Source organism: Semicossyphus pulcher, unplaced genomic scaffold (assembly GCF_022749685.1).
Source record: "Semicossyphus pulcher isolate SPU_LCO1_2020_fin unplaced genomic scaffold, fSemPul1.0.p SCAF_13, whole genome shotgun sequence".
NCBI classification, from domain to species: domain Eukaryota; kingdom Metazoa; phylum Chordata; class Actinopteri; order Labriformes; family Labridae; genus Semicossyphus; species Semicossyphus pulcher.
Window position 1 is genome coordinate 25,269,641 of NW_027211637.1, and position 22,640 is coordinate 25,292,280.

General features: G+C 44.1%; 1 protein-coding gene across 2 annotated transcripts; it reads left to right on the plus strand.

The window, feature by feature from the left end:
- Nucleotides 1–3,141: 3,141 nt before the first annotated feature.
- LOC138590239 (PDZ domain-containing protein 4-like) lies at nucleotides 3,142–22,546 on the plus strand. Of its 2 annotated transcripts, XM_069660843.1 has the most exons (8): nucleotides 3,142–4,332; nucleotides 13,432–13,485; nucleotides 13,896–14,206; nucleotides 14,354–14,441; nucleotides 14,527–14,625; nucleotides 14,703–14,765; nucleotides 16,251–16,352; nucleotides 18,984–22,546. In XM_069660843.1, exons 1-8 carry the CDS (start codon nucleotides 4,273–4,275, stop codon nucleotides 21,015–21,017), a joined length of 2,811 nt encoding a protein of 936 aa, XP_069516944.1. In that variant the 5' UTR covers nucleotides 3,142–4,272; the 3' UTR covers nucleotides 21,018–22,546. The 2 variants fall into 2 exon arrangements, with proteins under 2 accessions (XP_069516944.1, XP_069516945.1); XM_069660844.1 differs by lacking the exon at nucleotides 13,432–13,485.
- The last annotated feature ends 94 nt before the right edge of the window (nucleotides 22,547–22,640 follow it).

The following is a 22,640-nucleotide window of genomic DNA, read 5'->3' on the forward strand; positions in this document are numbered from 1 at the left end:
TAACTTTATTCATATAGCACCTTTCATACAAATATGAGATTAGTTTCTATCGAAGTATTTTTATCTTTTAAAGTGATATTCTCAAAGATCTCAGTTTCATTCACCTATGGTGATAAACAGTAATTGCGGGAGCACACTTCCACGTCCACGGTTGGCTCCGGTTGTAACTCTTGATTTTCCTCGCTGACGGTCGCTTTCCTTTTTAGACTGTTTGCCTTCATCTGAGCGTCCAATTTGTTTCTTTTTCTTTGGATTTCCACTTATTTTTGAAGTTGTATCTGTAGTCATCCATCTTTTCTTTGTTTGTTCAGCCATAGTAGATTACTGTTTACTCGCAACACTTGTAGAGACCAGAAAAGCAGCCGCTTAGCTCCGCCTACCCTCTCTGGCAGACCAACCACTGCTGGCTGATGGAAAACGCATCACTAACTGGGCGCCGCTTGTGATTTTTTTCCATGAAAGTCGCCGCAGACATCCAGTCTGTAATTTTGCAAATACAAAGGCTTTCATCAGTGGGCCATAGGCTCAATCCCCATTGTGTTACCTCATTCTGCGTAAATCTTCATGATTATATCTTTAAAGTAAATTTATCAAAAAAATTATTTTAGGCGTTTCTCAGTTTCTGTTTTTATTAGTTTTTATTGAATGCTGCGCTTATAAATAACAGAGTTTGTGTGAGGTTTTTGTGTGTGTGGGGGGACGTGAAGCACTTTGGGCGACATTAACTTGTATGATAAGTTCTAAAACTTACATAAAAGTGAGAGGTTGAAAATGTACAGTATTTCCAAAAAATAGTCAACCCTGATTGTTTTTAGTAAAACTCTTGTTATTTTGTAGGTTTTCAGCGTCTTTAATCCTCTGTGCCCCACAGACGTCTCACTTCTCCCTCCCTTAGGTCCTGGGCAGCGGCACTGCAGTTAAAGTGCCAGTGAAACCTTTTTTTTTTTTTTTTAATTGAAAATGATCCAGGAAGTGGTGTTCTGATTATGTCCAGAGTTTCACTGGGAGAACAGGAGAGATTCATTTTAATCACAAATATCTCCCGGGCTTATCACGCACTTAAAAATGAAACGTCTCCATATGCCTGGGCTGCACCCTCCTTCAGCAGGTCATTTTGATTACTGCAGAAAAACCGTTGTTCCACCCCATCTCCGCTCCTCCGCCGCTCTCCCACACACTCATTTGCATTTTCTCTCTTGGCTTTCATCCATATCTTTAAATTCATCCTGTCACACCTGTTATTCACTTGTTTTTCCTCTTTTTCCCCAGTGTTTCCCTTCCCTCCGTCTGTGTGGCAGCACAGAACCTCATCTGAATGCAGAAGCAGTCACCAGCTCTCTACCTGCTCTGGGCTTTTTTTTACTGGTATGAAAAGTGCAATCATCCTTTTTCTTTTACACCATCTCATAACAAGTCAAGGTGCCACCGAATTGCTCACATGCCACAAAATGAATGAACCAATTCCCTGCTTGTCTGCCAGGTGCACAGGCTCCTTGATATTTCATTCACTTTTATGTAGCTTTGCTTGTTATCTTGCGCTGTCCTGCTCAAACAGTATGCATAAGCTTTCCAGTGCTTGCTCTCTTGCCCGCAGACAAGCAGAGAGAGGCAAGGGAGAGGAGAAAGTGAGGAGGAGGGAGAGAGGGGAGCAAATGAGGTGTGGGTTAAAATTATGGGGGACTGAGAGAAGAGAGCAGCAGCCCAGCCCTGGAAAGGAGAGGAAGACGGTGGGGGAGAGAGAGAAGGAGAGAGAAATTATACAGTGTGAAATCCAGCTTTAGTAGTAGTGCAGCGTGCAGATCAGCAGGCTCCTCCACCGCTGGGGAACAACCGCCTTTTGTGTTCCCCCCGCTGCAGTGGGGGAGCGCATTTACCGGCGCGCCCAAGGGGGGAGAAGCCAAGAAGTATCCTCCAATCAGCCGTTAGTGATTCCTCTCGTCCTGTGCGGCTGCTGATGGTGATTTATCACTGACCTGAGCCGGGCGCCGCACTCTGCTCGCACTCACTAACCACCTGGAATACTCGGCATGCTTTTTATTTCTTTTCTCAAGCACAAATACTCTCCTGTGGATATTTCAGAAAACGTATGACCAGAGGACAAAAGGAGGATTAAAAAGGACTTACTGACTGCCGCTCTTGAGCTACCCTGCCTTCCCTGCTGCAGACTCAAGATGGACTAACTTTTACAGGTGCATCTGTACCACATGAGGACGTCTTTTTATACTTTCATAGAAGATTCTTCTGCCATTTTATAGCCTATTTAATTCTGAAAGCATGTTAAGAAGGGGATGATTGTAGGAGAATGTAGGAGTGATCCTCAGGTAGATAGAGGCGCATGGTGATGGGCAGGAGGTGGAGGTGGAAAGAGGGGGAAACAGTGGGAGCTCACCTGCCTGCTGAGCACGTCTGACACCTCGCTGCAGCTCGATTAGCACCAGCTCTCCACAGTTCCACTCTCAGGTGGTCTTTTCCTAAGTTGAGGTAGCTTCCCTGCATGCCTGTGTGTATATAACTCTGTGTGTGTGTGCGGTTTGTGCCGGGAGCCAGGGTTTGGGATTACACCGCCTCTGGAAGGGATACAGGTGTAGTGGAGCTTTGACTGAGGATTAGCAGCTGTAACACCTTGTCGCTGGCAGCACACGGGGCGATGGACCTTTTAGACAAGACTACAAGTGCGCTGGCAGGTCTCACCGGGGGGTTAAAGATAAAGGTTTAAGCAGGATGGTGGGGCGAGGAGAGGGACAGGAAGAGATGCAGACTGAGGCTAGTCTCAGAGTAGGCTGGAGTTTCATATCAATAGACTGAAGCCTTTTGTAGCAGCTGGACATGGTTGACACATGTCAGAATGTGGATGGGAGTCGGTAGAGAGTATAGCCACAGTTTGATTAAAAAACAGCCTGAATAAATGAAACTATTGGATATTTTGGAGGCAGATATCGATGGCACAATCTTGATTTCGCAAACAATCCAATAAGCACAAAATCCAGTTGATCCATGCGTTGGTTTGGTATTGATTCCTGCACAGAGTCCGGACAGAGCCCTGTCTGATCTCTGCTTAAGAGGTCACTAATTTAATTATAATCCGTCATCCGCTCTCAGCCTTGAGCTGTCAGGCTGAGTGCTGAGTCTGCCGAAGCTCAGAGAATCAATAGTCGGATACTTGTTATGATATCTGACAACAAGTCAGATGAATATAATGAACTTCTGCTGTAGTGTACTATCACAAACATACAGTTTACAGCATGTTGTTTGTATGTCATGACTGCTGACACTTGCAGGAAATTTCTCAGCTTGTGTGTGTAGTTAGGGGAAGGGTGTGTTGTCGCCTGTCTTGATGCGTCTGCAGGTGTGCATGTTTTTTTGGGGGGCTTATCTAAGCTGCACAGCGAGGGCTTAAAGTTCCAGGGCAATGGTTTTAATGGGCTCCACCTTGCACCAAATCAGGAAATATCTTTAACAATGCTTTGATTCTGAAGTGCACGACTACAGCGGGAGGGGGGGGGAGAGTGAGTCCCGACAGGGCTCTCAGGAGGACAAGTTATCTCCGCAGACACACTTAGCGGCAATCCTGGAGAGCAGAGTAAGTGGGAGGCTCGGTGTGGGAGTGAGGGAAGCAGGAGGAAAAACAGGACTGAGGCAAGTTCTTTGTAAGCGGCATCTACTTTGTTCAAAGAGCGCTGCTGAAAGAGAGGCGTTTAGAGCTGCGAGTGAAGCAACTCAGGAACAGCGTGGGGGGGAGTTGAGATTGAGTTCTGCTGGGGGAACCTGCTCCATGCTGCAGTTTCAACACTGACAAAAGCAGGGCTACAGCAAGACGGATAAGGATGAATTCATCTGACACAACTTAATAACAAAAGCACAAAGCAGGAAAATCATCATCATTCTCCAAAATCAAGATTACAGTAAATACTGGAGGATCATGAACTCAAACAAGCCACGTTTTTTTCCTGAGATGGAGCCAGAAACAGACACCAAGTCTTCCTGCTCTGAAACTCTCCCAGCATTCAAGTTTTCTCTGGATTTTAACACCTGAGTCGTGAACGAGGAGACGAAAACAGTGACACACCCAATAAACTGTGCGTCGCCCCTTGCAGGGATGCTGCTCTGAGGAGCAGTAGTGTACGATACTACAGCCCCGTGAATGAGGGTGGGGCTCTCCACTCACTGCCACAGACAAAGACCCTGATAGAGAGAGTCCTGGTGTGAGAAGTGGTCATCTCAGGCAGTTTTTTTTCCTGATCTGCACAGTCCAGAACAGTGTCAAAAGTCACGATGGGGTGCAACATGTGTGTGGTTCAAAAGCCTGAGGAACAATACAGAGTCATGTTCCAGGTGAGCACTCTACCTCCTCTCTCTCTCTCTCTCTCTCTCTCCGCCTCATTTTCATTCTTTTATGTCAGTCTTCAAACATACACATTCCCTTTGTGATTTCTCTTTAAAGCTACCTTTGCTATTCTCTCTTAACTTGGCTCTTTCTTACAGCGAGTCTGCCACAGTTGTGATAAACATGTCATGCTTCTCTCTGCAGCTACAGACGTAAACAGAAGCTCTTCATGTAAACACACTCCCATCACAAAGCATTCATATTTTTCACTCCTAGCGACCAGTTTTGATGCTTGCATTAAAGTTGCATATTATGCATTTCCAATTATTTGTGTTGATGGAAATATATCAGGGATAGCATCATTAGGTAACTCATAACTGAGTTCTAAAAAACATCAGCATCCTTATATCGAGAGCCTGACAGATATGGGACTTTTGAGACTGAACCGTATCCCGATTTTAGTGGGGAATAGAAACACTGATTACCAATATGGAAGCTTTTCTCGACTTTTTCTTTGTTTTTAAGATTTTTTTGGGTGCCATTTTGCCATTTTATAGTGCGCAGAGTCGGAAATGTGGCATGTGGCAAAGGGCCGAGCATTGAGGACTGAGCCTTTGTATGTGGGACACATGCTTCAACCTCTGAGCTGAACCAGCGCCCCAAATAGACAGTTAATCTGTTGATTATGCACCAAGAGTTTAGACTAAAGGTACTCATAAGTCTGCTTTCTTAAACAAACAACTTTATTAAAGCGTATTTTATATAATACTTACTTATGATATCGCAATAATGGAAATGAAAAGCTTTCCTGACGGTCTTCTTGAAGAGAGACTTGATGGGTTTTCATGTGCTCATGAGCTAAATAATATATTATGTGAGAAAATATCATTGCGTGCGTAAACTTTTGCTGACTGTGAAGTCAGAAAAGGTCTCATATGACGGAAATTTAAACATGTTGTCTAACATATCTAGTTTGGACCATCTCCTGCTCAGCTGTGATGCTCTGCTGCTGCTGCAGACAGTGCTGAGAGTGAGAAATCTTTGATGGACAAACTACACAATTAAACCGTTTCTAAATCCCCCCAAACATTGTTCACTTCATTATATTCTCTTCAAACGTTCTTTGTTAAAGGAGTATTGTTTTGGCTTTTTGCCTATTCGGACAGCTGACAGGAAATATGGGGAGGAGAGAGTTGGGGATGACATGCACCAAACGATCGGCAGACCGGGAGTTGAACCAGTGCGAAGAGGGCTGTAGCCTCTGTACATGGGACGCCTGCTCTGAACTGAGCTAAACCAGCAGCCCTAAAAAAGTTGTCTCGAAAATATACGTCAATATACTACAATACCAATATAAACTGATACAAATATATATGGGTGATTTGCCCATATCGGCCCTATATATCAGTCTAATTGTTTCAGGTGATTGGACCATGATAATGAGATTACATTGATTAATTAATTAGATGCATTAGATGAATTAAACGAGTGAATGAACACAACGTGACTGATTTAACGGGAGCTCCGGATCGTGAGTCACGTCTCACTTTTTTGCTCGATTTCTCTGCTTTTATGGAGATTTCGTTTAAACGAGTCAAGAAAAGGAAGTGTGATTCACTTTGTGCCTCTTGAGCAAGGGTATTAATTGCTGAATAAAAGAAGCCATTCAGTGAAGATAATACTGATAATTATGATAATGATACTTCTCTGTGATTACAATGATTACGATCAGAGCAGAATTGCGTAAGATAGAGAGATTACACCAGGGCTGAGAAAGTGAAGTGGTGCAGAGCCTCAGAGGCAGCAGGATGGATGGCTTGTTAAAGCTGGGCTAAAGTGTTATGGGAGAGAGAAGGGTTGCCACGGTTACAGCCTCAGCACCACCTGCCAACTGGGAGCACAGACTGAATGTGAGTAAGCTCATCTGGCTGCGCGGCGCCCGAGGACGCTCCTGCTCGCTCGGTGACTTGATGATGCATGCGGTGACCAAAATAAAGTCCCATGCTTGCTAAGCATGAAGAACGCTCTGCACCCATGGGTGTGCACAGCAACACTGTTGGTATCTGTGGCACCAGGAGCCTCGGCGGGGGCCTCTGAGGCATGTTTGAGTCCGATGTTTGAGCCAGTTAACTGGGCTGCGTGCGGTGCCTGAGGCGGTGCCAAAAGAGAGTCCAAACAGAGGAATGTTAACGACTCAAAGCAGGCGACAAATGCTAATGAACAGAGAGGGAGAGAGTCAGACAGTTTTTCTTCCTGTCTGTCTTTTTCTGCCTGTAGACATCAGAAGTAATTGATTCGAGCCCGTCACGGAGCAGAGGTGACTAGAACAGGCTTGAGTGACTCCCAAATCCCCCGGGGTGAAAAGCTTAAAAAAACGAGGAGCGCCGTGATGTGTGCAGTCGGCTGATCATAAAAACCAGAGCATGCCCGCTGCTTTCCACAATCAATGACCTTATCTAACAGGGGTCGGCAGTAATGACACTCAACGTATGCAGGTCAACGCTTATGAAACTCGAATCAAATAAATTCCACTGATCTGGCAACTGTGAGGTCAAAGGTCATGCCCCCAGAAGTCTGTCATCCCAGGAACACTTTCAGCACCTGCACGAGGTCTACAAACGGGTGTGGCGATAAGTAAAGGAGATATGTTGGAAGATTTGGAGCACGCAGAGGAGTCGTCATGTTGCGTGCAAAGCTGCTGTGTGAGCCGTGGTTATGTAGAGACGAGAGCAGATACTTCGGCGTAGCGGAGCAGCAAGTCTGCATATATTGTGGTCTGCTAAGCCGGAAAACGACGCAGCAGAGGAGCATGAGACGGAGAGAAGGAACGCAGATGGAGTCCTGAACCAGAGCCACAGGATTTGGCTTAGAGAGGCCGACTAGCACATTCCAGTGAGGATATTTATCCACTGAAACCTGGAAGTCTCACAGAACAAGCACGAGCTAGTGACTGTGAAACTGCAGAAGACGTAATAATAGTAACTTTATTTGTACAGAATAATTCATTCTTCAATGAAAGAGAAAAAAATTAACCCGAATTAAAACCCAAATTAAAAAGAGATATTAATTTCAAGGGATTTTGCAGTCCTACGATCAAGGTTGGTTTTGGCCCACAGTAGAAGTCAAAAGTAAAAAGCAATCACAGACTGCATGCTGTGTTTTACATGAAATCCACTCTCAGTTATTACATGTAATGATCACAAACACACGTCTCGTGCTGTGCAGATGGCTGATTAATCCAAAGATCATGCCAAGAGAAAGACAGAGCTTCACTGTGTCCAACCATTAAAAAACACATCATAAAAGAGGAAACATAATTACATTTCCGCGCACATGTCATGGCTTTGAGCTCTTTTCTTAAACTAACATGTATAATTAAACCTTCAGATGAGACGCAGTCGACTGAGTAACTGTTCTGAACAATAAATAAAACAGCTTTTATCAGGCTGGAAAAAAACAGGCTGTTAAATGTGACTATATCAAAACACTTGCTTCTCTCGCCAAAGGAATATGATTCATGCATTATACATCGGGGCTGCGCTGCACATACGCTGCACACTGGTGGATGGTACACACCCATTGGCATGTTTCTGATCGATTCTGCCTCCTAAAGCTCAGAGAAGAAGAAAACGTTGTCGTTTGGTTGAAGAAATACAGACTCAGTTGTCCACTTTTGTGCATATAAACGTTTTTAAGAACATTTCCACACATTTTAAAGAGTGCCTGACACACACACACGCACACACACAGTAAACCTCTGCCCCCCCAGAGCCCTTCAGCCACTCCCTTCTTCTCTTTCTCTCCCCGTCACTGTAAAGCAGGAGGCTGTTTCCATGGCAACCGCCGTCATTAAACAAAGTAATGTGCTCGTGCTCACAATGACACACGGAAAAAAAACAAAAAAAACATGCTGACAGTTGCAACAGGCAAACGGATGACAATCAATTCAATGACCAGCTGTTTTAAGTGTGTGAATGACACACACACACGTTCGTACAGACCGGGGGTGGACAAATAAAGGAACAGCAGACTTTAATGTGAGGTTACAGCAGATCCTAATACTAAAACTAGTGTCTGTACTGGCATTATATTCTCATCTATTCTTATCTATAATCCTCACACAAAGACATATTTTATACATCTATAACTGTGATTATTTACAATCACAATCAGCTTTATTGGCTCAGTATGTGTGCAGGTACGAGGAATTTGACCTCAATGTACAAACACTGAAATAGATGTACGATCAAAACGAGGACAAGCTTGACAAAGATAAAATAAAACTGAACACTGAACTAAAAATTAATATCTGTTAATAAACCTGCATGTTAGGTTATTGTGTTATGGCGGCTTAACGAGGAGTAAATTTAATACCTTAACAGGCCTCGTGTCTGTTTACAGCTACATTTAAGTGTGTAATAAACCATTTAAATGTTCAGCAATTTTAAGAAAACTACATTATTAAAAACACATATGATCTTTTTTGCTTTGCCTTTACTCGATGTGACAACAAAAACATGTTAGCTTCTATCTAAGCGTTTATATTTTTATCTTTTAAAGTTATAATCTTGAAGATCTCAGTTTCGTTCTCTCTGGTGACACCTATGGCGATAAACGGTAATAGCTGGAGCACACTTCCCAGATATCCAGACGGTGTCGCATGCGTGACGTCCACGGTTGGCTCCGGTTGTAGCTCTTGATTTTCCTTTTTAGACTGTTTGCCTTCATCCGAGCGTCCAAATTGTTACTTTTTCTTTGGATCTTCTTATTTTTGAAGTTGTATCTGTAGTCATCGATCTTTTCTTTGTTTGTTCAGCCATAGTAGATTACTCTTTACTCGCACTTGCAGAGAGCGGACAAGCAGCCGCTTAGCTCCGCCTACCCTCTCTAGCAGACCAACCACTGCTAGGTGATGGAGAACGTGTCACTAACTGGGCGCCGCTTGTGGTTTGTTCACACCCAGTCTGTAATACTGCAAATAAAAAGGCGTTCATCAGTGGGCCATCGGCTCAATCACCATTGTGTTACCTCATTCGGTGATAGATAGAGACTTAACAGACATTTATTTAAATGAAAATCTTCAAGATTATTACTTTAAAGTAAGAAATGACACATAACAGCTCTGTCTTCTAACTTAATTTAAAATGGTGCAAACAGAAGCAGTGATGCTGCTTAATTAGACGACCTGACAGGCTGCTCGTTTCTTTTTGGACAGTCTGCTGCTTTTTATGTCAAATGTGTCAGGTTTTTTCGGCTGAAGCAGAGGCTGCTGTGTGTTATATGTGTGTTTCTGTGTCTGTCGGGGTCCTGTTCTCTACCTTGCAGACTTCTCGGGCATTGAGACAAGATTTCTCATTTAATAGGACGGGGGTGACGGAAAAAAAGAGGGTGAATGGGGATTTATTGTAAGGTCATACAGTCTGTGACATGTTGTTATTTAGGGACCTACTCGCTGATCTTGGAGCCTATAATTCATCTTTTGTTCTAACTGATGAACGAGTAGAGGAATGATGTACATTCCTACACGCCCTCCGAGGCTTATTAGCTTCATCGTCATCATTTCAAATATGCTCGAGCTGTTTTTAAATCAATATCCTCTCACTGTTTATAACGGGCCTACCTCTCCCCTGCTCGTCTATTTAAATGAGCTCTGTGATATCAAACAACAGGGGTTACAGCCGGAGTAGGTCAACTCCGTCTGCAGATTAATTGATTTTCTGGAGGAGGTGACTGCTGCAGCCTTTCAAAGCACGGGAGATGAGGAAAATCAATTACCGAACAAGTGGAATTCAATATGTTGCGGGGGTCGTGCGGGAGAGTTTGCATAAAAACACACAGAAATACAGGGCGCAACTGGAGGGGATAAAAAAATCCCCACATCGGCTCAGTGCAGATTAAAAATATGATTGTTTGAAGTGTGTTTCTGTAAGTAAGTCATCACCTCCCCACCTTTTTTTCCATCTACAGTCGGCTACACGAGATCATTTGCTCTTTCCGATAAGAACTAATTATGCATGAACCACTTAGCATTTTCCCATGAGCCTCCATTGTGCGTGTTTTTACATACAAGAAGTGAACCCACAGCTACGTCAGTGTTCACTCACTATTTAAATTCACCCCTCAATTCCTTGAAAGCTTGTTTTCTACATCTCTCTCTCGCAACCTCTCCTCACCTCCCTTCCTCTCCTCCTCTGCTTTCTCTCTCTCTCTACACTTTGAACTCTTTGCATCTCTTTCATCTCTACCCACATCCACCCCGTCCCCACCCTCGGCTCCTCGGCTGCAGCTCAAACCACCACCACCGCCACAACCCCCTACTGTGACTATTTTTTTGAATTTCAATTCTGTTTTTTTAACACAAATACACAGAACAAGGGTAGAGTTTCTGCACCCGTTGCTTCATTATTTTTATTGTGTCGCCTATAAAAAGTAGCTGCATGTAATGACCTACTAACCCAGAGATAATAGAGAACAGCACACGGTAAGAGTGTAATAGATTCTCTGTCAAATCAGGCCTGAAAAGCTGTCCAACACACAACAAGCATTACCCTGCATTAAGTCATCTTCAAAGCAATCCCAGCACCTCTCATTGATAATGAATGAGGAAACCCCCACCTCAACCCTCTCTCAGTATTCATACCTGTCACTCATGACCACAGAGCTGCTCCCTAATAGCCTCTCTCTGTGATCCTTGAGAGCTGGGCCGAAAGCGCTGTAGTACTTCCTGTTGTTCACCGAGATATTTAGGTGCATTTTGCCGTCATCTAACATGCAAACACGGGGTTCATTTTCTTCATCACTAATAGGCCGTGTAAGGAGGAAGCATCTTATTTGTCTCCAAGAGAAGAACCTCATTAAGAGAGACATCAAGATTTATGAAGGAACATTAAAGTAAGAAGGGACAAACACACACAAGACTGAATAAGACGGAGTACAGCAGTGTGAGAAGTCATCTCCGGGGAAGGGACAGAGCCGACAGAACTGCTGAGGCAGCGCGGAGAAAGAAAAGCAGAGTAAAACAGGAGAGGGGAAGGAGCAGGAGTGGACATGGGCAGGGAGGGAGAGAGAGAGGAACGAGACCTAGAAACAAAATGGCAAAGGAGGCAAGAAGAGAGAGAACCAAATAAAAAATAAATAAAAAAAGGGAGCAGGGTCTGAATGTGGCGAGAAAGTTTTAGCGCTTGGCTGCACAGGGGAACATTGATTTGACATGCAATTACTGGAAGGGGACACGAGGAGAGAGAGGGTGGGAGTGGGAGAATGAAGCAGGAGGGTAAAGATGTGGAGAGCCGCAGACAGCCAAGGTCAGTGACTGTGTGTAACATGAATGAGACTCTACAAAGGCTGTCTGGTTCAGTAAATGCCTCAGACTCTCACACACACGTGAACAGCATCATGTTACTTACATAATATACATAAAAGTTACATAATATTTAGGTATTATATAATACTAGACCTATATTAGGCTATATATTTAGTAAAAGCAACTATGAGGAACTATTATTTTGCGTTAATTAAAAACATGATGCATCAAAGCGTTAGGAAGGAAGCCAGAAAATCAACGTTAGCTTACATTACTTTTCTTCTTTACTTTACTTTTCTAATGTCATTTATCTATGGTGTTTGCTAAACAACAACTACTACAACTCCCATGATCCAACACAACTTCATAACATCATCAAACTTCATCTTTTCTTACTGTTTTGATTAGGGACCCCTTGCGGCAGATTGAGATACTTGGTATTTAAGTACTACACACTAAGTGTTAGCATGCTAACATTGGCTGATTAGCTTTCAACACGAAGTAGAGGCTGACAGAATGTCATTAATCAACAATATAAGTGAACAAATTAAACTTTGAACAGCAGGTGGTGCTACACTAAAAGCCAAGGGTTAGCGTATCAAGAGCTTTAACCAACACACTTTATTTATGATTGTAAAAAAAATGGTGCCAATCATGACAAAAATCAAATGAAGCTCAATGTTGAGATACTTTGGGTTGTCACTCAGAGAGCCTGTGTTGCACGCTTCATCTGAGTGAAGACTCATTAGTAGCAAGTTGGTGTGGGTCATGTGTCCATGTCCTACTGCTCATGTATGATAAGCGAATGTAGCGCCGTGGAGACCTGGCAGTGTGTGGTCCAGAAACTATAGGAAAAAGTGCCGTGTGGAAATCCCCACTCGTCATCTGTCGACTCTCTGAGCTAACCAGCTAACCCGGGGCTTCTGCTAACTGCTACATGCCGCTAGCCCTCTCTACCTACACCAGCCACTCTACAACAAGTGTAAAATTTGACCTACAAAGACAGCCTAGAATTCACCCAAGGCATTAAGCTTCATCCTCTGGAGACCATGAATGTAGCACAAAATTCCATGGCAAACCACCCAGTGATTAAGATGGCGGTTGACCGAGCGTACATACAGCCCCACCACTCGCACAGCTCCAAACAATTACTTATTGACACAGAATCAGTCATGAATACTGAATGAACCCTTCAGGTCTGTGTGAGGTTCTGCTTGACTTGACCAGAATTATTTTGGTCCAGTCTCCCTGCTGTCAAATCCCTGTGCTGATTCCTTCTCCAGATTTATATTCAATAATCTTAAATTATTAATGGCGCCTTTCTTTCCTTCCAGCAGTGGTGGGAGAGATGCCAAATGATTTGGCTTCAAACTGCACCAGAGAATCAGTCAGGAAACATATTGTGATGCTGTTGTTTATATGAAGACCATTTATTAATACTGTGCATATGGTGATTATATAATTGAAAGGCCCCCCCCCCCCCCCCAAAAAAAAGAAATGTAATGTAATTTATCATCTTTTAGAAATGGAAAAGAAAAAGGGAAATTAAGCCTGATTATCCAGGATGTAAATATGTTTATGCAAAAAAAGGAAGCATTTCTAATTCATACAACAGGGCGCTCTGGAGGACAGGAGTGCATAAAACTAATTTCATCTCTGTGACTTGAATTGTATACTTTCCCTCATGAACTGCCTCTCTCCTTTGTGCACCTTATATAACTGAAGCCCTTTCCATTTTGCAACAGTTCACCGCTGTAATTACTCTCTAACGTTCCCTGCTTTCTTTCCCTCTCTCTCTCCACAGAAGGGTCACATAAGCAACATGTTGTGCTCTTTTGACGCTGACGGTCGATTAAAGGTCTCAGTATACAGCTTTCTGCTCTGCTGCTTGGTGTGATGTGCCGTCCAAACCTTTATAGATTTCAACCTGTTTTTTTTTGTGTCTCTGTGTCCCCCTGTAGAAGCACTATCAGCTGTGTGACAGTTTAAATACACTTTTATGTCTGCTGAAGTGTATTTTTCTTGTTTTCTGTTGACTAACATGACCTCAGTCCTTCTTTGTTTTAGGAATAAGTAGCTGTAGTTTCCCCTCCTGTTGTCGTGTGTTTTTGTGACGCAGAGTGAATTAACCTTGCTCGTTGAATAAGAAGTCCGATGTGGGTCTCCCTTTCCTCTCGTCTTTCTCCTTTAAAGTTAATTTTCCCACTCAGTTTGCAATTCTGCCTGTCTCCTCTACCTTTTGATCTTCATCATCTATTTTTTTCCCAGGTGAATGGAAAGGAGCTCTCCCGCCTATCCGGGGATCCCACCCTGGACATACGGGACCCCGTGCTGTCTAACATACTGCGGCGGGGGGCCCGCAGACGTGCAGGCCTAGCAGGAGCCCCCGGAGCATCAGTGCCAGTGACCATGGGCATGGCCGACTGTGTAGACAGCTGCACCCAAACAGACATCAGCTTCCAGCATATGTTGACTCTGGGAAAGAGCAGCCAGCATCCCTGCGGAGCTCCACCCCCACCCGACCCTCCTCCATCCCCTCCTCTACCGCCGCTGCTGGAGCCGTATTTATTCAATGAACTGTGAGTGGGAGTAGAATAATAGACCAACTGTCAGACCAGAACTAATCCGCCATCTTGTTCCTAGTGCACGCCATTCTGCTCACACATTAGAAGTTTGAAGCTGCCCAAATTACTGAAGTATTATCTCCTGCATGTTGTCATTCTCAGCTTCACGGAGCCTGTTTACTATGACCCCACTGACTACTTCGACATCACTCAGCATGAAGTGGACAGGCAGGATGAGCTGGAGTACGAGGTGAGAGCCTATTAGATGCTAAAGCTCTGCTTCAGACAGCTGCCCCTCTGGTCTTTCTGACATCCTTAAACCTTTCTCCACGTAGGAGGTGGAGCTGTACAAGTCTCGTCAGCAGGATAAACTCGGGCTGACAGTTTGTTACAGAACCGATGATGAGGAGGACCTGGGGATATATGTGGGAGAGGTGAAGATACAGCTATGAAATCAAATTTTAAAAAACTTTGTTGCTGCACTCCTGAACGAATCCGTCTTTTTTTCCAGGTGAATCCAAACAGTATTGCTGCTATGGATGGACGCATCCGCAAGGGAGACAGAATACTACAGGTGCATACTTCCTTTATAGCCGCCTATACTAGAGCTAGAATTCATTATTAAAGCAATGTTATCAATACGAGGTTTGTTAAACAATTCTACTGTTAGTTGCAACCAAGTAATCAGATTGGACAAGAGGCAATCCATGAGTGCTGATATAGAGTACTGGGACCTTTAACTATACGTATCATTCCGCTTCAGGTGTTCTGAATACCCTATATTAACGTTATTGCAAACAGTTTTTGTCTTGATCGTTCAAACTGGTGCTTCTGAATCTAAAAGGCCACCAAAGCAACCTTTACCAGACTCTTGTTTCACTGGTTCCATTATAAATGGAAACATACAAAGTAGCTGGTCTCTAGGAATGTGTACACATACAGTTCCAGTCAAGTTGCGAAGCTAGTTGCGTTGGTGTTAAAGTGATAATCTTGAAGATCTCAGTTTCTTTCTCTTTGGCGGCACCTATGGCGATGAAGTGTAACTGCGGGAGCACACTTCCCAGATATCCAGACAGTGTTGCATGTGTGACGTCCACGGTTGGCTCCGGTTGTAACTCTTGATTTTCCTCGCTGACGGTCGCTTTCCTTTTCAGACTGTTTGCCTTCATCTGAGCGTCAAATTTGTTTCCTTTTCTCTGGATTGTCACTTATTTTTGAAGTTGTATCTGTAGTCATCCATCTTTTCTTTGTTTGTTCAGCCATAGTAGATTACTGTTAACTCGCAAAACTTGCAGAGACCGGAAAAGCAGCCGCTTAGCTCCGCCTACCCTCTCTGGCAGACAAACCACTGCTGGGTGATGGAAAACGCGTCACTTTTCTGCAAATGCAAAGGCTTTCATCAGTGGGCCATAGGCTCAATCACCATTAGGTTACATTTCTCATTCGGCGATTTAAATGAAAATCTTCAAGATTATTACTAACAAATTAATGATTAAATAAACAAAAAATAATCATCTGTTTTTGACTATTACAGTTTATTATTACACATCCTTGTTGAACTGTATAATAAAAGCAATATCACACTTGAGGCTGTGCCTATGCACTGTATATCAGCATGGCTGTGATTATCCTATGACCGCATCATAGCTGTGCTGATATTCAGAATAACAGCACTGCCTCTGATATTGGTTAAAAAGCAACAGTTAAACAAACAAAAGTATTTTTTTATAAACTTTTCATTTCAATGATGTAATGCATGAAACTGAAATCTTAAAAGGCCCCTAGTCCACAATAGAGCTGCAGTCGAGTCACTTTTAATCTAGCCTTCTCCACGTATTAAGGGAAAATTGTTAATAGTGCAGCATTTAATCTGAATTCTTTCATTAGAGGTTGGATGTCATTACTCATGCTATTAAAGCGACCGCGAGACTTTTCCAGGGTTGTTATTCTTAAGAAAACTATTTCCTGGAACGAGTAATTTAATTGAATGGCGCCTCGGTGAAAAGGGTCTTTCGTTATCTGACATTAGCTCAATTTTATTCTCCTCTTTCTCTGTCAGATAAATGGAGTGGACATCCAGGACAGAGAGGAGGCGGTAGCGATTCTCACCCGAGAGGACAGCACTAATGTCTCCCTGCTCCTCGCACGACCCGAGATAGAGGTGAGGAAATTGGATATTCGGTCTTCGGGGAGCTTTGAGTCTGAATACTGACCTAAAAATGCCTTCTTCTCCATTTATCTCCCTCTTTATGTAGCAAGGAATTAGGTAGCGTGCTTGGGTATATGAAAGTGGTGCTCTATGTAATTAGTCGTGAAATTCGGAAGGGTTATGATACAGTCATTAAAAGAGAGGAAATTGGGGACATGACAAGAAAGAGTAAGGTGCTATCCTGCAAGCTGACTTGTTTAAGGAGGCAGAAAAGGAAAGAGGTGCAAAAACATGATGAGTACACAGATAGTGTGTGGAGAGAGGCAGAGACAAATAGTGCCTGTGTTCACTGTGCTAATGTGTCACCGCTTTGTTTCCCTCAAGGTCACTCTTCTCGAAGAAACGAGGGCATTTTTACGCAGACCGGATGCCCCTCAATAACACACCTCTGCCTATTTACGTGTACACATACAACTGGACACATGTCGTCCCATTCACATTGATTTTTACTGCATGCTATTGTTCAAATGAGCTACAGATGGAGACAATATATGTGAGACAACAATAATCTGTATGCTGGCTGCATTTGCATGGCGGGAGCTAAAGGGCAGATTTTAAAGGCGCTCATTAAAATGGTTCGAGTCAAACTCACGCACACACACAAATAACCTCTCCTCTGTTTAAATACGTCCTTGCATTTGGAAAGATGAGCACAAGCACTTCCTGTTAAAGACTGACGAGATTTATATTGCCATAGCACGGTCCAACATTAAGATTCAAGAGGGAGAGGTGAGGACGGAGAATCTTCTGAGGAAAATGCACAAGCAGAGATTAAAGCCTGATCTGTTGTCTTAGGGGAGACGGAGAGAGGGAGCTGGAGGGGATTGTAGAAGAATAAGAATAAGGATGAAGATAATCAATACTTGTACTCGCAGTCTGCACGCAGTTCACATTCAAATCAAACCAATTAGCCAAGATCAACTCAGCCCAGAGGAGTGAATTGTTTACTAATTCAAGCACAAGTATTTGCTTTATATTTGATCAGCTTTTGAGGGGATTCAAATTAAACAGACAAAGTTGGAATGAAATATAAGTATAATCATTCTTGGTGGACATTCACATCTTTTCATACCATCACTCTGCTATGAAAATTCACTATTTATATTTCATTAACATAAATTCCTCAATGAAAACCAAATGCAATTGAAGGCTATTGAAATTATGTTAAAATGTGACGCAGCACTGGCTCCATCTAGTGACAGAACGGAGCACTGCTTTTACATCACTTCAGAAATGTGCTGCACCCAACATTTAAGATGCTGTATTAATTATTTTACACAAACACTGCATCGGATGGCTAGGTTTAATGAGAAGGCGGTCACTCATAGAGATAAACCCACAAGAATGTATCACCAAACTCTGCTGTTCCCCTCAACTCTACACGATATTCCTTAAGTATGTAGTTTTTGTTTTCTGGCCCGCATCTTCATGTTTTGCTTCACTCGCACGGCTTTCATCAGCGTAGTCTTTGGCGAAGACAGTGAGACGCTGTGTTCAGCTATAAAGCCCTAAAAAGGCGCCAAAGGCACCAAGCTGGTACAGGCACAGTTATAGACTACCTGTTGAACATAATGGATCATTTCTCCTCTAAAGAACCAGATATTTCAATCAGGTCTTGGTGGATATCAAAACAGAGCAAAATATAGATTTTATAAAGGACTTGGATTGAGCAGATATTTAGATACACGACTTAAAATGACCTATTATATTGCTCCATATCTGTCCAATATGCAACAAGTTCACTGTATCAACTTAACATGTGATGATAGTATGTCTGTGTTTTGAGCTTGTCTCCACTGCACTTAAAGGTATAATAAGTCGGATTTTTCTTTGCATTTTGTCAACACATTCAAACTGGGCCCCTCCTCCTGGGCTCTTCGTCACCAGAAGCTCACTCTCACGTGCGAGAACACGCCCACCCCGCCAAGCTAACACCGACAGCATGACAGTTACCTTTGCACTAGCATGCTAACCGCTGGTTACCTTTACGCTAGCATGCTAACGGCCGGTTACCTCCACGCTAGCATGCTAACCGCCGGTTAGCTTGTCCTTCCCGCTTCGAGGCACCTACCTGTCCAACAGAAAGAAGGCGAACTCTGCATCGCTCTCTCGCCATGTTCGCCGGTCTGAACGGGGCCCAGTTGCTAATTTGAACCATCCTACACTCACCTGTACGCTGTGATTGGCTCAGGGAACCACAATAGCGCCCCTCCTGAAAACATCCCGTGCAAAGCAAAACAAGAGAATAGATGCAGAGGGAAGGGTCTCACAAGGGTCTGCACACACACACTCACCAACACACATGTATATAGGACCATAAGTGATGATTTATATTATATTTGTAAAAGTCTATATTTTATTTTTCTCGGAAAAACCTACTTATTATACCTTTAAGGCTTACACATCATTTTCCCACAACTGACTTCTAAACTAGCTAAAATATCTTGTCCATTAAAGCCTCAAACACAGTGTGTTGCAGATTTCTAATACTTTTTCTTTGTCTTTTGTCTCTTTAACTTCACTCTGCTGCAATGTCATATACTCAATTCAACAACCTGTGCCTGACACACCTTTACATGCAAGAATGACAACCAACTGGACCAAGATGAGCTGGACCTGGAGCCCCTGGACAATGCTGCTCATCTGCCCAGCAGCCACAGACTGAGAAACAGCCCCTCCATCCTGGGTGCTGGACCAGGCAGTGTTGTTGGTGGCAATCTACTGGGTAGCCATGGTTGCTCATTGAGCAGGGACTCACCTGATTTGCTTCAGACGGTGCTGAGCAACAGCCAGGAGCTGGACAGCGGGGTGGGCCGCACAGATGAAAGCACACGCTATGAGGAGTCTTCAGAACACGACCTCCTGGGAGACGATCACACTAGTGCCTCCAACACAAACGCCACCAATACTCCTGGCAGCATGCGCAAGTTTTTCTCTAGCCGAGGGGAAACTCCGCCGTTGCTGCATTCCCAGGACCTCCAGTTCAGCACTGACTCGCTCTTGGGGCTGGACTGTGTTAATGGAGGAGGACTAGAACAGGTGGAGCGATTGGAGAGGGCCTACATGGCAGATCCCATGAGGATGATCATGCCAGGGCTCACTGAGGAGGAGTGTGAGCGGTACAAAGAGCTCCTGGAAATCAAGTGTTACTACGAGAAGAACAGTAACGATCTGATGCTTCTTGGAGGTCAGGGGCAGGCACAAGACGAAGGAGGTGTCTCGCTGGATGTGAACAGGAATGAAAGTCTGACACAGCACGAGATGGCCCTTCTGGAAGAGGAGCTGCGCCACTTGGAGTTCAAGTGCCGTAACATCTTGAGGGCACAGAAGATGCAGCAGCTGAGGGAGCGCTGTCTAAAGGCTTGGCCTCTCGAGGACAAGAATGGAGCAAGTGCTGGGGTTGGGGTAGGATGTGGACGCTTGGACATCAATGGTCCTTTAGCCAGCGAGGAGTCCTGCCACCACGCTCTGTCCGATATCAACGAGCTTCCAGAGAGGGAGCGCTCAGACAAGGACAGTACGAGTGCCTACAACACTGGAGGGGAGAGCTGCAGGAGCACCCCTCTGGTCAATGAACTGTACCCATCACACTCTACACAGAGCCTGGAGGGAGGAGAGCAACTTCTCTCAGGATGTATGCAGCTTCCAACTTCTACCAGGCAGAGAGAGCGGGAAACCAGGACTGAAATGGCGGACGGGATGCAAGCGAACCTCAACCAATCCTACTCTCCCCACTCTCACAGGAAAGGAGCTGAAGCAAAGTCATCCAGCCCTGGAGTAAAGGTAAGGTCCCTATCCAGGGATGCAGGAACTAGGCGGGGCTCTGATGGAGGGGTGAGACGTAACCCCAAGGCAAATGGGACATCGGAGAGGACTGGCGGATGCAGTGCAGATAACAGCCCTTACCTGTCCCGCCGCAAGACTGAAACAAAGCCGCCTCAGCGCTACCTGAGCTGCATGCAACTGAGGTCTCCCTCCACCTCTGAGCGGCTTGGTGGACTTCGTGAAGGTAGCATGGAGACTGGAGGCGACGCCAGCCCAATGAGCTTGGGCAGCACATGTAAAGATGTTGCCAATGCTCCGGGTGCTGTAACTTTACCCTTGTCCCCTCCACTGCTGCCTGCCTCCCCCCGTATGGAGTGGAAAGTGAAGATCCGCAGCGATGGCTCACGCTACGTGGCCAAACGGCCTGTGAGGGATCGCCTCCTGAAGGCACGAGCCATGAAGATCAGAGAGGAGCGCAGCGGCATGACGACTGACGACGACGCCGTGAGTGAAATGAAGATGGGCCGTTACTGGAGCAAAGAGGAGCGCAAGCAGCAGCTGCAAAAGGCCCGAGAGCAGCGGCGGCGGAGGGAGTTCATGATGCAGAGCCGTCTCGACTGTTTGAGGGACCGCGAGAGGGAGCAGTGCAGCAGCGGTGCCGGACAGCCGGGGACGACCAACCAGCAGGAACCCAACTCAATCCTCGAGCTGTGCCACCGTAGGAGCATGAAGAAGCGCAGTCGCAGAATCCTGGACAACTGGATCACTATACAGGAGCTGCTTGCTCATGGAGCCAGGTCTGCTGATGGAAAGAAAGTCTACAACCCCCTGCTGTCTGTCACCACAGTCTGAGATGAGACGGGAGAGATTTAAAAAAGTGCCAAAATGTTAAGATAGGAACTATAGCATGAACACAAGCTGCTTTGGAACATTTTGGCACAAATATGTTGGCAGGGATGCTGCAGACTTGAAAAAATGTTCCTGATGGCAACATAAAGAAGCAAACATTAAACTCTCAAGCTACATGCTTTTAATTTGGAGAAAAGCTCCCAACTGAGACTACAAGGGTTTGTGTGAAGTATCTTTTATCTTGCACAAACACCTGTTCCAGCCTGTCAGATTTAAAACCTTGACATTGCAGTCAATGCACAAGACACAAAAACTAAGTGTCAGACAAGTAGACAGACTTACAGACGCTAAGTGGTACTAGAGCACACACTAGCATTTGAGAAACTGTTCCATATTCAGAGGAATCAATTTAGAAATACTTCACCACTTGAGAGATGGCGCCACCTACTGTTCAGCTATTAGGGAAGTGGTGCGAAAGTAATCTTTGCAGGCCTCAACGTTTGAACAAAATACAGAATTGAGGAACATTAAAAGTGGGGCTAAGAACCATTCAGCTGTGAAAACATTTTAAAAAAGCCACTTCTGTGCCATAACCGATCACAAAAGGACTTTTGCTAAAGGACATTTTCAAAAGAACATTGTGTGCCAGTTTATGTAGTTACCACATTTTCTCATTCTTGCTGTGTTATTGTACAAAGGCTCCTTTCTTTCGACACAGGAAAAGCAACTGCGTCATTGTCAGATCACGGATGCTTTTCGATAACGAGGAGCTGAGCGGTGCCTTCCTTTCAGGCAGACTTGACTGTATAGCACAATTTTCCAAGCGATACAAAAAAGGCTGAAATAATGTAGCAGAAAGGGTGAAAGCTGAAGCACACAGAGCAGCTGACGAGGCTAACCGTTTTTTTTAAAGAAAGGCACATTGTGTCATACAAAGCACAGGAAACATTTGATACCGATTTTCATTGAAAAAGGCACATTCACCCTGACAGAGGATAAAATATCCTCAAAACCTTTTTAAAAATGTCCTTCTTTTTCCAGACCACGTTAGCTTTAGTCGATATGCAATACCATTTATTTAAATGTGAATACAGCTTTCATTGCAAATTATTCTTTGCTATATGAACTGTTTCTATTCTACAGGTTTTATGTCGTTCCTGTCAAATGCAACACTACCGTACTTCAGAGGTTTTTATTTGTGCTCTCAGACGTCGTCTCTGGAAAGCTGTCCCGCAAAAACACCTGTAATGACAATAATCACCAAGACTGGTGTGACTACTTTGTAAAGAAAACCTGTGAACGAAACATTTGTCATTTGGCTTACGTGCATGTTTGATATTGAGGCAGTTATCATTTTTTCTATGTACTTAAGACTAAAAGCCTTTAACATTCTGTAACTGTGAAAGTGTCTTTCTATGAACTTGCCTACAACTCTAGATTAGACGAAACATGGTGTACTCGTTCAATATTGTGATGTCCTGTGTCTGCCATTTCACGGTGAAAGCTTTTCTAAATAAATGCTGTGATCATGAAAATTATTTTACTGCCATTTAATTGCTGCTTTGCGTCAGGTTTTTAATAATTCATTGTGGGAAAATCAATTATTGATTTAAGGTCGGTGGCGTT

What these genes read in the sequence shown, in the direction of transcription:
- LOC138590239 (XM_069660843.1), top strand. Translation starts at nt 4,273, where the DNA reads ATGGGGTGCAACATGTGTGTGGTTCAAAAGCCTGAGGAACAATACAGA. An exon ending in AATACAGAGTCATGTTCCAG is followed by an intron (nt 4,333 to 13,431) that starts GTGAGCACTCTA and finishes CTCTCTCCACAG; the next exon opens with AAGGGTCACATAAGCAACAT. An exon ending in AGGGAGACAGAATACTACAG is followed by an intron (nt 14,766 to 16,250) that starts GTGCATACTTCC and finishes TTTCTCTGTCAG; the next exon opens with ATAAATGGAGTGGACATCCA.